The 17,830-nt window shown below is 38.6% G+C and overlaps 1 protein-coding gene and 1 long non-coding RNA gene across 3 annotated transcripts in view; both read right to left on the bottom strand.

Moving 5' to 3' along the window:
- CMC1 (C-X9-C motif containing 1) overlaps positions 1-17,830 on the bottom strand; it is a 47,879-nt gene that overhangs the window by 6,851 nt on the left and 23,198 nt on the right. For both annotated transcript variants that reach the window (XM_064415096.1, XM_064415105.1), the window contains exon 3: positions 118-208. In XM_064415096.1, the coding sequence (XP_064271166.1) occupies positions 118-208 (91 nt within the window). The remainder of the gene's footprint in view (positions 1-117; positions 209-17,830) is intronic.
- On the bottom strand, positions 518-8,666 carry LOC135297497 (uncharacterized). Its single transcript, XR_010359479.1, has 2 exons — positions 1,219-8,666; positions 518-593 (listed from the first exon to the last, which is right to left on the bottom strand). It is a non-coding gene; the product is annotated as an uncharacterized LOC135297497 (long non-coding RNA).

The following is a 17,830-nucleotide window of genomic DNA, read 5'->3' as shown; positions in this document are numbered from 1 at the left end:
TTTTCAGAAAATACATCCAAGTCTGTAACCCTGCACAGCCCTTTTCAGAATAGTTAACATGTCTAGATTACTACAGGCCAAGCACAAAAACCCAGCAAAAACTCACGAGGCACTTACTAGCCAACCAGACAGTCCTTCAGGGCTGTGTTCTCCTGCCGACACTTCACCACCATCAGAACACCAGTTTCTTGACAGCATTTAGTAAATGCTGGGGAAAAAAAAAACCACACAAACTAAACTGAAGTTAGAAAAATAACAATAGGTGAAAAAACCCTATGTGTAGGAAGTAGCAGACCAGATCTGATTTATTATTAATATAACCATAGTTGGCCCAGATTCTCATACTGTTTGCAAGGTCTTTGTCACTTGTTTAGCAACAACACTTTAACTGGGATTCTCCCCTTATCATGTAGCACATTCACACACACATTGCTCTTGCTCATACCATTTCTGAAGTTATTCTTGCAGCAAATCCACGATCCTTGTGCCTGCTTTTCACATGCTCTACTCAGGGCTACCACCTACATCTCTGGCATTTAAGAACAATGAAGTTGCTCAATGAAGTGAAAGTACCTGTTTTAGGGATCTTAAGACTTAAAAACAAGTCAGTGAGATACTAAAACGGAACAGCAAAGTCGTGGCTAAGGACATGGGGTTTATCTAGGAGTAACTAAAATTATGCCTCACTGATACCAGCACCCTGTACAGATGTTTCACTGAATAATAACCCTAAATAAGAATTGGCTGTTGTTTCTGTCAGGAGATTTCAAACTGTTCTAAGAGGAAATCAGCGACATTTAGCAGATGGAAAAGAGACCGAGAGAAAAAGAAAGCCGTGTGTCCACAATCAACCAGGAGCCAGATCAAGAACAACGTTCACCCCTACCACATCCCCTTCCAGAATTCCATCCATTTATCCTCCTCTAATGTCTTCCTGGTAATGATTTAATATCCAGCAAATACAGGGCATACAAAAATTATTTTCTTGCACATACTTAGCAAAATGTGCAGCTGATCTAGTAACATCAAAACTTAATGGTACTACATCACACAACAGTCAAATCACATTACCTATGCTCAGTGTATAGGTACATCAAGACTTAAATAAACAAGAAAGAAGAGATTTGTGCCTATAAAGGCAGCACTCCTGTCCTTTGCTCATGGCAGATGCTGAAATGGGCATTAAGCAATTGTGGACCTAAGTGGAACAAAACCTACCTTCTAGGATCCTGGACACTACTGGCAAGATTTTGAGGAAGTGATCCAACAGCTGCAGGCAATCCCTAGGTGAGATTAATCTGCTTGTCCACAGCTATTATTAATTAGGCTTTCACTAAAATAATTTACAAGACAAGGAAGTGTTTGCTGAAAGTGGCAATGACAGATTTCAGTGTCCTTATACTGTGAAACTTTGCAAAGAACTGACTTCTTACCTACTTCAAACATATTATTTATTACGAACATTTAAAAACCGTCTCCAGCACAGCACCCAGCACTACACACTGGCAACTCCACCACACCCTACATGAAAACCAGATGAAAGTGTGCAGAAAATGGGTTTAAGTTAACCAGTTAATTACCACCTGGGAAGATACTGTAACCTGTGCTCAAAGGTATCTATTAACAACCACACCCAGTTTCTAAGATCTATGTGTTTTAGACTTAAAGTCATCCAAATGCATAAGCACAGCTTTGAGGAAACACCAGGACAGCTCAAGTTTACTAAGCTGTTTAAGCTCACAACAAGGCAAATGTGTTATTAGGTTATCAGAATATTTCTTGGTTTTCAAGGGTGAATCTGACATTTCTTCCATTCTTTTCTGGTCTATTTGTATTGACTATTCCTACACCAGCATCTCAGAAAAATCATACCTATTAGTACATTTCTAAAAATGACCTTTGTTTTTTGTGGGAAAAACATCCAAAGCTTTTGAAAGCTTTTGGTCTGTCTAACATGATTTATACTCTCTACAGGCACTTCTTTAAGTGCTGTGCTGAGGTTTTGGGTTGGGTTTTTTTTTTTGTAGTAGTAATCATTTCTTCTGGAAGCTGTGAAGTAAAAAACCACTGAAGACAACAGGAGGTCCCTCTCACTTGTTAACTCACCAGTCTTGATTGGTTAAAGGCGTGATGTCCCAGTGAAGAAAAAAAGCCTGAACTGCAATTGCCAGCATTCCCTGGCTTCAGAAGGCCCTGTCTGTGGTACATGGCCAGGCACTGTTGCAAAGTGATAAAACTGCTTCCAGCTGTTTAGCTTTAACATTACTGATGCTTAACAACAGAGAGGAAGAAAGAAGGTTAAAGCATATTAGGCTTCCTTATATGAGCACACAAAACTTGGATTATCCATCTCTTCTGTTTGGCAGTCATGTAAGGAGTGCAAGACAGATTTAGTTATAGAAACCAGAAACCCTCCAGGATGTGGAGAATTTTTTTTTTTTTAAATTGTGCTTTGCCTTGCTCACAGAGGGGCAAGTACCAATCTTTTCACTCTCCTCAAGGAAATGGCATGAAGCTGGGTCACGGCTAGTTTAGGTTTGCTACCAGGAAAAGATATCCACCCAGAGGGTGGCTGGGCACTGGAACAGGCTCCCCAGGGAAATGGTCACAGCACCAAACCTGCCTGAGTTCAGGAAGCCTTGCAACAATGGTCTCAGGCACATGGTGTGATAGGGGTGTTCCCAATAGGGCCAGGAGTTGGACTTGATGATCCTGATGGGTCCCTTCCAACTCAGCTTATTCCATGATCCTATGGCTCTTCCATGAAATGAAATGTGTCAAGGCTCAGCAGCACAAACAGTGTTTAAACTACTCATTGGAGAATAATGTCGGAAATAGTGCTCAATAGTTGCAGATATCTCAAACCAAGAATTAATCTCCATGTCTGACAAGCCTTAGTCTTTCCTCACTCAGGCAATATCTGCATTGTTGACCAAATTTTCAGGATGCATAGCAAGACACCACAAAAGGAGCAGATACACAGGATCGGATTACAAAACTATTGTAATTTAACACTTTAGCAGCTATGAGAGGTAATCAGAATACTAAAGAATCCAAACAAACCTTCTTCCTGATACACTGCACATTATAGAAAGAACAGAACTGATATTTTCATAATGTTGTGTATGGTACTATCTTTATGAGTTCAGGAGATAGCAGCTTTCCATGGCTTTAGAAGTTCATGGGCTGATACGTTTTCTTTCTTTCTGCAAGCAGCAAGGTACCAAAACAAAACTTCAAGCAGGAGCAAAACAAGAAGTAAATTCGGGCCAGTCTGCAAATTAATTGCAAACAAAAGAAAGTCATATTTTCAACAATAAAATTTATCTCCAATATTTCCAAATACAAGCCAAATAAACTGAGAAACAGAGCTCAACACCACGGAAATGAAAATGCCTGGTAAGAAAGGGGAAAAGGCTTGGCCTCCATCAAATCAACCCTTTGCCAAGGCTTTTCTAGGACAGCTACATATGTCCATCACTGAATGCTCTGTGCACAGACAAGGACAGATCCACTACTGCGTCAGCAAGCTGCAGGTGCCTACCAGTTACCACGGAAACTGGCCACAGACCCCTCTTTCACCTGCAGCAGTCATGGTTCATGACATCATATCTGACATAGGTTACCCTACAGGCTCCTCTCTGTGCCACAGGCTCTGTCTAAGGAGATGCACATGGAGCAAAGATCTCTTCTCAAGTGTACGGCTCAGACAGACTTCACTGAACAGCTCAACACTTATTTAAGGCTGGATATCTTCTTTTTCTCTCATGAAGAAAGCTTTGTATTTCTGTTGCAAGGCAAATGCAAAATAAGTGTTGGTCGCAGTTCAGAGAATTTGAAGTCTCATTACATTCTGGCCATTACAGCCACATAGAGAGATTTTAACTGCTGAAGCAAGCCTGCAATTTAGTACCTTTTCTAAATCAACCAAGTCTGTAAGGCCAGAATGTATCTTTGCCAAGACAGAGGTCTGCAGTCAACTGAACAAAAGCTGAACAGCCATGTCTGAATACAGAGCAATTCAGTTTTGCCAGTTCTCACCTGCTCACTAGGGCATGCTGGCATGTGCAGGGGATCTGCCTATGATGGGAAGACCACATTTTCAGGGAGAGACAGGAGGGGTTTTTGGCGGAGGCCAGAGATGAGTGAGTCCTTCCAAGGACTGACTCTTCAGCAGGGAGCATCTCTGGCCCTGAGCAGCTCAGAGAAGCTGCTGAGTTTGGTCCCTGGCACCTCCAGAGCCTGTGGCACTGCCCTGGATCCAAGAGCTGCATTTCACTGGGTCTTCCTATCCCAGCTTACCCACCTGAAAAAGCACGACACAAAGAACTAGGAGAAATTAGGTCCTGACATATGTAAAGTTACAGAACAGCAAAAAAGTGGCTTTTTTAAGCCTTCTTAATTTATCTATAAACTGGACAGACATGCGTTTTTTTAATAAAAATCCCATTCCAAGTCTTTCTGTAATTCCCTTCAGATACAGAATCATACAAATTATGTTGGAGGCATGAAGAATTAGTTTTGAGTCCCCGACTTAGTATATTTGATGGTTGATTAAAAACTTCTTTACAGAGCACTCTTTTTATTAAGGTTTCTTTGATAATTAGCTAGGTTGGCACAGTAAAGAACACTTTGTTTACAAAGATTTTTACAGTCCACACTAATCTTTGCTGGAAAAACCAGCATCTAAGAAGAATGTTTTTCTTTAATATTTCTAATTGCTTTTCCCCAACTCTGTTTTATGACTTTACCACAAGATAATATGAGAAGCAGATGGAAACTGAAGTGAAACTGGCTAACAGTTCACTTATCCCAGAGTAAAGACTGGACAAGTTATTTCCCTGTCTATTCAAGCAGTCAGACAGGCATATGCAACACACACTAAGTATTAATTTGAAAAGGTCAGATACATTACCAGAAATTTACAACAAAGTTGGTGGGTGTCCACCAACAGATGTCCTGGGACATACAAGTCCTAATTAAGAAAAAAAAGGAGATAAAAAGCCAGGGTCCTGCCCATTTTAACTTTAGAACATATTCATAGGTTCCAGAAATATTTGCTCCCTATGACAAAAATATAAAACTTGTAGGATTTTGAGTCAAAGGGACAAACCAACATCTGGCATAAGACATAGGCACAGCTCTGCAGAATAAAGATGATGATTTTTTTGCACACCATTAAACCAGACAAGGTTAAATTTAACACTGTTAATCTCAGCGTCTGCAGGACTACAAACAGTGGACAACAAAAACAAGGCATCATATTTATGATGTAAGTGTTCCTTAGGTACCCTACAATACCATCCCACACTCAAACAGAATTCAGCTGGTTTCTTCACTGTGCTGTATTCAAAATGAAATGGTGGAGTAGGTGTGTTGGACTGCTGAAGTTTCAGTTATGTGTATGTAAAGGAAAGACTTCATGAAAAAAACCATGTTATGTCCTGCCACAAGCTTAAAAACAAACTGAAGGTCGGAGGAGGTTTTTCGCAATTTAATAAAGAGGAACAACAAGCATCAGATTATATTTGTAGCAGATTTCTAACGGATTTTTTCTCTTTACTTAAAATATTTTAAAATATTAGATAGTTAATTATTTCTTCCTGCATACATCGAAATCTTCCCATGTGCAAAGTAAGAGAAGAATAAAAAGTGGGACTTATCCACAGACAAGTAGCTGCATGGAAACTGTGTTGATATAACACGAAGGAATCATCCTCATTATTTTCAACAGTATGAACTGTTTGTAGCATGAAGGCTATTTCTGAAAGTTCCTTTTTTGCAGATTCAGATTATAAAAGTACTTGGCACTTTCATATTGTCTCATATTGTGAAGTGTTGTACATTTCATACAATGTTGGAACTGTAGTTTTATCAGTTATAATTCTGCATCTATTTTGCAGATGTGCTTGTACACAAAATAAATGAAATATTTCCCATTATCAAGATAAATTGATCCTCTCGGGTCTGGCTCTCGTTTATTTAAAGACTTTACAATTTTACTACTTAAGAGAAAGTCCTACAGAGGTGTTATCTCACCATTTATATTTTCTCAACACTTATGATACTGCTATCACACTCTTAAAATAAAAAAATAAAAAAAAACCCAGCTTCCATCATGATCCAGACCAGACTGATTCTGGGGTCGCTTTTTTCCCTCTACATAGAATAAAAAAAAAAGAAAAACAAAAAGAAAAAAAAAGTTTTGTCCAGTGTTTGGGTCATTCCTTTGGCTGTACCACTGAGAAAAGATGCCCAAATAACAATGGGGATTTGGGGATGATAGCAGGAGGAGGAAACAGCTCCCTTTAAAATCTAAACAAGGGCAAAATTTTAAAACCTACAATTGCAAAAGGTGTACAAAAATCCATTAAATGATCGAAAACATTACCAGCAACATTTTTAAGGGTAGTTATAATGCTTTTGTATTAATTTTGTATTAAATTATGATTCATTAGCTTGTTACTTTGAAGATGACTCAGTATGCACAGAACAGATTACTGGTGCATTTAATGAGCCAGAGGAAGTAGTAGCATGAACATGAAGAGATTGTTTTACATTGTAGAGTATGAGCTATTTGATATTTCCAACACAGTACAAATGAAAGCTTCTCTGTAGATTGCTCATGGTTCAGTTAACATCACTGAATATCTAATACCTCCAACTCAATTAATTCTCACCTGATTAAGATCAGTCTGATATTCAAACTAAATCATCTCTCCAGTCAAGTAGAAATCAATATTTCTGATTTTACTTTTAAATTACAACAACAAATAAAATACATGCATCGTCAGTACGCTAGGAGTAGATTTCCTATTCTAGCCTTCTATGGTATGCATAACACAGCTGATTAAAGAATTATTGTAATTTGAGCAACAATATATATAAGGCAGATTAATTTGAATAGAAGGAGATAGCATGAAATAATTAAATGCATCTTATATAGGGCAAAGAGAAAATTGACATAAAATAACCTTGCTTCTTTCAAGTGAACCTCTGTTATCAGATCAAATACTTTGTCTCTGCAAATATTAATTTGCTATAACATAAAAATCATATACTTTCCATTTTCCTGCTCATCACCAGCCCCCCATCTGCTCCATCTCAGCTTTTTTAGCTGCAGGCATCCGTCCTAGGAGAGATGATCAATACATACTAGCATACAATACAGGACTGGGGAGCAGAGAATCCCAGGAATTCAGGAATTTTAAGGAAAGGATAGTCATCCTCCTGGCCAATCTTTTCCAGGGCACTCTCAGCACAGAGAAGCAGCTTTATCTTAAAGTACAGAGTGCAGAGGATCCCCCAGCAGACCACAGCATATCTGGCACTCCAGAATGAAATGCAGAAACATCCTTCATCTCGTGACTGAGGTGAGCAGCAGAGAAAGGCAAACACAAAGCACCAGGAAGGCAAACAGCACAGCTGTGATCTGCAGAGGAAGAATGTTTCCCAAAAAAACCTAGAAACTGTTTGTCTAAACATAATGCCTTGGGATAAAGAAAGCATCTTACCAATATCTTAGAAATAAATCTGAAGACTTTGCTTTAAGGGACATTTAGAGATGAGAAAATAACATACTGGATCAAAGGGCCAATTTGTCCTGTATGCCATCTTTCTCAGAAGGCAGTAACAGCTACTTTAAAAAAATGTGTCAGAAGGTCTACATTATGGAAAAATATCTTCTCAAATGAACTTTCTTCCTAATCCTTATCAACTGTAAGCTTGGCTTATACCTTGAAGCATAAAGTTCTCACATGTCCCTCAAAACCCTTAGGAACCCTTAGGATGCCTTACATGGAAGGGTCTAAATGGACAAGCATCCAAAACAAGAGGATGAAAGAGAAGAAAAATCTCCTGAAACCAGGAAGGTATATGCTAGCCTGGATTCCTTCAAAATCTCTCTGCCCTGGCCCACTCAAGTCCTGCTAAACTCCCAGCTATTGCAATTGTAGTTATTTGTTTCATACCATGCGTGCTTTTTTCATTAGCAGGTTTTCAAAATCCTGCTGCAAAAATTAATTGGCCTCAAAGTATCTCTCAGCTGGATACAGAAACAGGCCAGAGCAGTAGGGAGCAAAGGCACTCTACACAGATTGAAAATGTTTGAGAGTTGGTTGGGTTTGTTTTTCAGAACATCCAGTTACTCGCTCTGTAAATGCCACCTACCTACTTAGGAACAAGAGTCTCCAAAGTTTTCATGTCCTACATACATTGATATCACAAGGATCTAGGTTTGGTCAACTGCTTACAACAAGCATTTAAAATCAAAATAGCAAATCAATGGCCTATTTAAACGTTCTGTTGCAAAAATTATTTTTAAAAGTATATAGGAGTTTTTTTAAAACCACAATACCACAGCAGTTCTGAAAACTGATGTAAGGCACATAGGGATCATCCAACATCAGTTAATTCAAATCAGAAGTCATTGCTCAGCTGCCAATCTTTTTATTACAGAAATATTAGCAGGGTTTCTCTTCTTTTCAAAGCCAACAATCATAAAAGACAGAATTTGTGGGGAAAAAAAGAGGATCTTAAGAAACTACCATCAGGGAATGACGAGCATGTTCACAGAAGCCACGAGCCATGAAGATATATTCCCATCCCCATGTGATGCAGAGGCTTGTGCTGGGGGAACCCCTCTCACCAGACTCACTACATGTGTTCTGCAGTTCAAAATTTGCTACCATTCAGACTGAGAATTGTGGATGTTTCTAAGAAGCATAACCAGAAACCTCAAGTAACAGCAGAGAAGCCCTTCTGTCTGTCCCAAATAACCCACACTTATCTACAGCAGATTGTTGGACCTTTGCTTTCCAATTTTATAATAAGCACCAAGAAACAGAGAATGCAATTGAAAAGCAAAGTTGAAGAAAGACAATAATTGTTTTGTTTAAGAAAAACACATAAAACAAGCTGAGGAACACAGCCAAATGCAGCAATTCAAGCCAACCCAATCAGTTCAGCCAACAAAACCCAGACAAATATTTAAAAGTATTAAAAAAATATGCCAGATTAAAGTAATTAAGAGGGTTTTTTAAAAAAAAAAGAGTTCTGAAAATAACATATACATGCAATCTCAGGATACTTTAAGGAGCATTTAGTTCTGCCATTAGGACAAGGGCAGGTCAGCTCTGCTCATTCTATGTCCTGCACATATGAGATGTGACCAAAATGTCTTCTTGGGGACAAGAGTTGGAAAGACTAAAGCTAGTTTTCAGTTTCATACAAATACTGAATGCACACATGAAACTTGACTAGGAAAAGTGTTTTCCTAAGAGTCACAGAGTCCGAAAAGAACATACACCTTAAAATGTCAGGAGGTGCTTTCCTGACTATTGCTAAATGACGAAATACTGTGGAAGACAGATTTTATTAGCAATATACGTTTAGTCACTAGAATTTCAACAGAACTTGGACTGTAACAGCAAGAGGAGCTTTGGCAGAGATGACAAAGAGAAATGCCTATTTGTTAGTTTTGGTGTCATAGACCTGATGTGATCCTGACCTGATCTCATCTTCCATCCTGGATGTACAGAGTTGTCAGCATTTTCTGTATGCATGAGTGTACATACCTACCTACATATGTGTGTGCACACATTTTGCCCCAAACACACAGGAATCTAGTACACTGTCATATTTTTAAGTAAATTCCAGCAACCCAGCTCTATAAGAGCTACAATACAAGTCCTCCTGCTTCTGACTAAGCAAGACAGGCAGTGCACAGAAGTACACAAGAGGTTTATGTCCTCAGAAGACACAGGAGAAACAGCAAGAGCATAAATATTATGTATAAGGCTTTACAGCAACTACTTTGTCAGTCAAGGCAGATTTAAGTGCTCAAAGATGACAATCTGCTGGGCTATGCAGGCAAATTTTTCCAGAGAAGCAGACCTCCTTTTCTTACTAGTGAAATTACAAAAATCTACCCTTTTAAGCATAGTAAGCACACTGCTGTGAAGCACTTTATTTGGGTAAATCATGATTTGTCCACTAAAGAAACCTGCTTGAGGAATGTTCTTGTCAAGTACATTCAAGTGCAAGCATCACCTTCTCTATAAAGCTTCAGGTAAAGCAAGCCCAGCAAGCACAGGCACCTGGTTAAACTGCACTGGTTTTAAACAACTGCTTCCTTTAAGACTGACTTGATCTAATTTTCTTCCCACCCTGCAGTAAGTATCCCTGACATCAAGCGTTACCATACCAGGCGCTGGAAGAGGCAGAACTGGAACAAATGCAAGTTCCCCCATGGCTACTGTCTGTCACTGCCTGCTTTTATATAAACAAGTGCATCCAGCCTGAGCTGCGCAGGGCAGCCTCGCTGGCCTCTGCCTATGCTCCCGCCTCCTTCGGGAGCTGCCGAGCCGCTCAGGGACAGCTGGGAAGTTCGGATAACACACGATTTAAAGAAACAACAGCCCTCCCTCTGTCCCACAGCGACTGACTCTTCAGCTGAACTCTAAAGGCAAAATAGATGTGTTTCTCACAAGCAGAGCTTCACGGAGTGGAAGAAGTAACAGTAATGTCCTTCTACCACACGGTGGGGGTAGAGCAGGGCACTTACACAACTCCTGAGGAGGCGTTTGCCCAGCTATCCCACCATGACACCAGCTCTCACACCATGCTGTGTCAGGATTCTTCCTTTCCCCCTGCCCCAGTTCAATTTAATGGACTTCCAAAATTACCTATTTAACTCAGAGCTCCAATACCGAAGTTTGGTGGTAGCAGTAATAGTAGTTCTCACTCCTCTAAATGAAACAGAATATCCTCTAAGTGAAAGTGAAACTGGTTCCAGGGCTCCAGCTGGAGGGTGAGGCTGAGATGGGGCACACAGAATGGGGTCAAAATCTCAGGTCTTTTAAGCATATAGAGTATTCCCAATATATGGAATACAAAATATTTATACAGTTATTAAAAGAGGAAGTTACTTTCCCTCACATCTCCAAAATAGTTCCAGTAAATGTCTTGTTTTCCAAAAGCGACTAGCCATAGGCTGGTGTGGAGGCAGGAATTCTTCACCATGGAAGAATTATTGCTGATTGAGGAATTTACTAGCACTTACTCAGTGCTAGTAACAGAAAGAATGACAAAACCAAAGTGCAAATTTTCCAGGAAAAAAAAAATTCTGGTGTGTCCATATTCTGTAGTGAACAGTGAGGAGTAACTCAACCCCTGCAATTATGGCTGCAGTGTGATGAAGTAGGTAAACTTACTTTTTCAAATAAAATTGCATCATTGACTATGGAGGCATTTAGAATCTCAGACTATCCTACTCATTTCATTATTTTGCAGAGATTACTCTAAACCATAAGGCAGGAAAGCACACTACCAAAACTTAGCAATATCTGAAATTTGGTAGTTACTGTGTAACATTTATCTTTCATCTTCTGTAAAATGTTTTACATAAAGGACTGCAATAACCAGGAACATTTCTTCAGAATAAAAGTTGTAATTTTGAAGACAATAAAATAAAATACTGGTAGACAGGGAATTAACAAACAAGTCTTTGATAAATCTACAAAACAAAACAAAACACACCAGAAACTAGGTATGAAAACCCCTCAAAAGAGAGAAACTGTTTTGCAGTGTAAAGCTTAATAAGCAAATGGCATAAAAATCTGCATAAGAACATTGACTTTACTAGCACAAATCCAGGCATAGTTTGGTACACTGAAGCCTCAGGGACACAGCTCTACCTTCTAAAAGTTGATTACACTGTGCTCCTCAAGCTCTACGCAGAGGAATTCAAGTTTGGCAGGAGGGTTGTTTAAGTGCATCTATTCTGCCTACTCCAATTATCTTGTTTCTGACACAAAAACGTCTTAGAGCATCAACATACAGCATAAACAGCATTATGAAACAAAAAAACAATCACATAGATGTGGTTTCTATTTTTAGAAAAACAACCAACTCTTCTGAATTTATTTAGCAATTGTTAAAATAATTATGTTAACAGTGCACCTGCTACAAAATCATTGGCAAAGGAGATACTGAAAGTTAAGACAAGGGGATATGTACATGTAGCTCCAGTTTAGAAGCCATTTGTCACTTCTTCCTATGGCATGAGGATACTGCCAATGAAATATCACACACCTATCCAAGCAATCAAGAACTACTGGTTTTGTCAATTGCTTTCTAAAGGAGGAGACTAAGTTTATTCCTAACACATTCAATCACAGACCAATATCCAGGGCTCAACCTGCTGTAAGACCAGAAGTGATAGAAGACCCTTGTGCATTACTCAGTGGCAGCTGAGGACACAAGAATCTGAGGCAGCATTCAGCAGCTGGGACATGAGCAGAAACTGACTGAGGGTCCTGGTGCTGCCACTACAACCCCCTGTGACTTTTTGTCTTCTGTTTATTAGGACTGAAAGTAAGGACCTTTCCTGGTTGGGACTTCAGTGCTGTGACTGGTTGGCTGTCAGTGCATTCTCCACTGGTACAATGAGATTAAAAAGAACCTAATGTGGCTAAAAATCTTTCCTCCATTTTCTGGGTTTGAACTAAATGAGTTTTAATCACTGAATGCAGATGTACACATGCCTCTATCACCACAGATTTGTCAGCATGTAAGTTTTTTTCCAAAGACTTGTCTCACCTTTATTCTGAAAGAAGAAAAAACACCCAAAAGCTAGCATATGCTGTATTAATGTAAAACCCCTAGAGGGCAACTAAGCTTCAATTTCAACCTGCATAAATATTCAGCTCCTTAACTAGTTTACAGATTATGTAAACTATTTCCTTCAACCTTGTTTTTTTTCCCCTCGTTTAAAAGAAATGAATCCTTTTCATTCTCAAATCACATTATTGCTGCCTATTTAGTGTAAGTTAATCACCACTGCCCAACCAGAGACTGAGTCCTCAACCCAACAAAGCTCAAATGTGCGCAAAAGAGAACAATAAAGAAAACACATGCAAAGGCTTCATTTAAACAAAGCCAGAAAACAAGCATATGAAAGTCTGAAATCACTTTCTTTGCATTAAAGACCTTTAACAATACGTCTTGTTTATTATTCAGCTTAGTATTAATTTATTGCATAGCATCTGTTTTCTTGTACAGCAGTCTGGTTGCAAGTCTCAAATTTATAAATTGAAGTTTACACTGTCTAGATGATTTGCCTGTTTTCCCCTACATACCAAAATCTCAGCTGTATATATTTGGTGACCAAAAAAAAAAGTGATGAAATAGGAAACAAGATGTCAAATTAGTTATGAAAAATGACTTCATTTATATTTTGGTCTTTAGCTAGAGTCCAGGACTGCTGCCAGTGGTGAAAGTAGAAAAAAAAAAAAGGAAAGTAATCGGAGCCATAAAAGTAAAAAGCCTATATTCAATTACAAGTGCTCTTCCCAAATTTTAAATTGGCAACCTGTGTCCAGCTGAGCCTTGTTTGACATGAACCAGCAGGCAGCAACTGCCTTTCCCCTACTCAGCTCAGATCTTGTTGGGAGCTGAAAGACACTTACTATCCTGCCAGTCCACACCTGCACACAACCTGCAGACACATTGATGCTCAATGTTAGAGAAGGCACTAACAAACCAATGGGATTCCCAAGATACGGAAGCAACCAGACACAGACAGGAAAAAAACAGCTCAAAGAAATCCTTCGGAAATGCTTATAAAGTTCAAGAGTTTCTACAAGGCTTTTGCAGTAGATCAAATACCTAAACAAAAATTGATAGCACTGCCATCCTTGCTTTATGCATACCAATGCAATGTCCCATATGCTTTGACCATGACAGTTCCCCTTCATTTATGGTCTTATTTCCACTTACATGTCTGAACAGACACTAATAACTACCAGTAGAATACACTCTACCTCATTTGAGCCACCCAGAATTTCCATGTCCCACCCAAAACTGATTCTGAAAGTACATTCCTGTCCTTGTTGCCGTGAGCCTTGACGAGCAAGGAGTAAGGGGATGGGGAAGAGATAGAGAGAGGACTACAGCTGGGATGAGATGTCTTCTATTCTACATGACTTAAACAAAAATCAAAGGAGGAGTTTGAGGAGCTGACATAAATCTCCAAGGGTGTTCCACTTAGAGGGTCTCCTCTCAGGGAGAAGAGGATGGCCAGGCTCTGTTTCTTACTCAGATTCATCCCCTCTGATTGCTTGAAATACAAGAAGCTTTAGGTATTCATTCTGACTTTTCTGTCACAAGTTCAGCCAAGGCTTAGAGATCTCAGGACTTGACAACCATTAGTGCTAAAATGCCCAAGTAAAAAGTTATTGTACAATCAGTTCAGGTCTGGACACACAAAAGATTGTAAGTATCAAATCTCTTTATAACAGAGTAGTACCTCGACATCAGTGTATCAACCTTACAATCAAACTTAAGACAGTGACTATATTATGTTAGAAACAAGGAAATTCTACCTGTTTCACACAAAAGAATTGCAGTCACTGTTACAATTTACTGCTTATGTGAAACGGAGCTGGCTGAACCTGATACCACAACCCAAACATTGTTACCTTTAAGTACTTTTAACACATTTCCCAGAGGCGATTATTTCTCCTCTTTATTAGAGTGGCTGAATGACTTTCAGGCAAGTCAAGTCATTGCAACTCAAACATTAGGGCCACAGAGATCTGTAACATCAGGTGTGGAACAAACAGCACTGCACTGCATCCACTGCAGAAAAGAAAATCATGAGACCAGAACTGTTCATCTGGTGGGAGAAGGTAGCCAAAGCAAAAGTATGCAATTCTGGTAAATATCTTCCTTCTACAGAAGCGCAAGTACTATTTTTTGGGGTTGTAATTTACTAAGTATTTTCTGCCCAATACTGAATGTTGCTAAATGGTTTGTGCACTGTCAGTAAGTAGTATTTACATGAATTTGACAGCAGAGTGAAGAGGACAGATTCCCCCAACAGTATTTTGGTTTAAAACTGCTGAAGTTTTATAGTTAACAGATTAAGCATATCAAAATAAATTCACACCGGTCTTGCTGAAGCATCTTTTCCACACCACTCTGACTCCCCACAAGGGACTCAAAACTTCCTCAAGCTGTTTGGAATTTATAAAATAAAATATTAAAAATCATCACAAATACATATATGAATATGCTTTTTAATTTCCTTAAAGTTGGAATAGTTTTCAAAAGTATAGGGACACCTCTATTACAAAGAAAAAGCTGAATAACCATTAATACTATTACTCAACTGTCATGAAGCATTGTTACACGTAGCTAATGTAAAATATTTTAAACTTAGGACTTCTGATGTAAGTCACTGAAGACACCAGAGAAGCTGTGAGCTCTGCTAGCACCCTATTAAACATTAGTTAATTACTAATTAAATCTCAAATTATAGAACCTCAAACACTATACAATTCTATAATATTCCTCTTTTCCATATTCTATGGAAAACAATGTTAAATTTCTGTTCATTAACTAGATACATGCTGAAGCCTACATTTAATGTAAAAAAACCAAAACCACTCAGAAAAGACATGCAAAGAAGCACAAGGAGGAAATCAGGACAGATCAGAAATGACAAAGATTATTTACACCAGAGAAAAATAAAGAGTTCTTTTCACCATTGGCCTTATGAATCATTTTGACTGGGCTGTCAGAGTCACTGTAGAAAATTATCGCCCCAAAGGCAGGAAAAAAAGTAAAGAGCAACAAAGTTTGAAAATGCAAACTGTGGTCACTCTTGTTTACCGGATATAATTTTCTTCAACCTGAAAGTACGAGTTCTCCCTGTGCATTTAAATGTCATTTTTAACATCACAGCATTAAAGATTTTGGGGGTTTGTGTTTAAAATTCTTCATGCTCCTGAAAACAACTCTGGAATCTCAGGGTTCAACACCTTCCCTAAGCCATTTTGAAGAATCTGACAGAAATAGTTTTCCAGGATGGTCACTGAATAAGTATTTTATTTTTCTTTTTCCCTTTTGCCTGTTTAACATAAATGAGATCATCCTCTTTCTTCCATTTAAAGTCCTGCTTTTATTCAGATTACTGCCAGGAATCTGTCCAGTGTCTGAGAACACAAATTGCTTGATATACAAAGAAAAATTAGTTCAGGGATTAAATCCCAAAAAAACTAAGAAAGCAAAAAGCATTATTTGAATGGTAAAATAGAACTAAGCACTGAGACAGGCTATAGTAGCTGAAACATTAACCAGATTACAGGACAAACACAGGCATACAAGGTATGACCCCAAGAGATGATGATGGCCCAAAATGTCTTCCCAAAGTCCTTTGCAGACCTGCAATCCCTTAATGCTTGATAAATGTGCTGTCCAAGGGCATCAGGTATGATAAGCATTTCACAGAACTGAAGTCCATGCTTTTGAAGCATAGTTAGGCTAGTCCAGATTGCATCAAGAAGTCCTACTTTCAACTCTCTATGTCTTTCCACATTATACACTTTCTGTACATTTCCCACATATTAAACAATAACATTCAGAAGTTCTTTTTGCAAACATTAGCTGTGTCTCCCTAAAATAACTTTTTTAAAGTCTGACAGTCTACAACCATAGGTGAGATTACATCTCAAGCCACAACTCTGCACCAACTTCACAAGCATCCCACTACAGCAAAGAGCATGAGACATTTCTGTCACCAGGAAACAAAGCAGGACCTATATCAAGCCTGGCAAATGTAACACTAAATTTTTGATTTTGTGCTTCAAAAAGCACTATTTAAACATCTCTGAAATATGTTGTTGATCTGAAAGCTTGAAGGGCATTATTTAGTGCATATTGAGGAGGAGGGAAAAGAAGAACAACTAGAACCTTATTGGGAGATTCTTGATCACGGCCAGAAAGAAAGAAAATTATAAAGTGTACAACATTATGGGTGATAAAAGTAATACAAAGAAATCCAGAACTTGAATATCAGAAGCTCCAAAAAAAGGCATTAGTGACTTAAAGAAACCTTTCTTTATACTTATTTCAGGAAAAAGGTAAGAAGGTAGATGTCTTAATACCATAATTTAAGTCCCAAATTATCTAGAACCATTTTAACTCCTTCCCAATACACAGATAAATACTAAGAGAAGAATATGTTCACTCCATCCAAGGGAAATTTTCATGCACAGGTCTTCTACATTTTCTTCTTCAAAATTCGTTATATAATTTCCTTTCCTTCTCATTATCCCATCAGCATGACTACCTTTCCTCCATTCCATGATTCCTTTCAAATCCTTTACTAGTTTCCCACTCTAATCTAGGATACATCAGCTAAACTGCTTTTCTTGTTCCCTGATCATAAATTTAAAGCCTCATCCATACCTCCAAAGCTCTGTACAGCTCTAGCAGTCCTTGATCATCCCTCTCCTATCCTCTGACCAGCTCTGCAGCTATTGATTCCTCATCCAAAACACCTCTCGCCTTCTGTTACATGATTTCACTACCTGTAGAGGCATCCACCCTGATTTGGGGCAGCAAAGGTTCCAGGTGCTCTCCTCTGCAGGACTGCTACAAATAAAATTCAGAGAGATGACAATACAGCACAGTGTTTTATGACCTTTCAGTACTGTAGCCTTTACTCCCTTCTTAGGCATCAGAACCTTTAAATAAAATACTCTTCAGAGCACAAAGCTCCCTGCTCTTCTTCTAAGCAGCACCACAGAGACAACTACTGGAAAGCATTTACAACAGCAACAAAACAAAACTTTGTGTGTGAAAAAGGGGGATTATTTTTTGTTGTTGTTATTAAAAGGACCTGAAAAACAATGTACAAGAACATAAGTTTTATTCAGCAACAGACAGCATTAAAAAAACCACTTTTGCATTGTCAGTGTTGTTACCATAGGAGCCATTACTATATCAAAGAATAAGTGCGAGAGAGAGAACTCCCTCAGTTTGA

The sequence above is a fragment of the Passer domesticus genome, chromosome 1, assembly GCF_036417665.1.
Source record: "Passer domesticus isolate bPasDom1 chromosome 1, bPasDom1.hap1, whole genome shotgun sequence".
NCBI classification, from domain to species: Eukaryota; Metazoa; Chordata; class Aves; order Passeriformes; family Passeridae; genus Passer; species Passer domesticus.
Note: the sequence above shows the minus strand (reverse complement) of the source record. Positions and strands in the feature narration are given on the sequence as shown.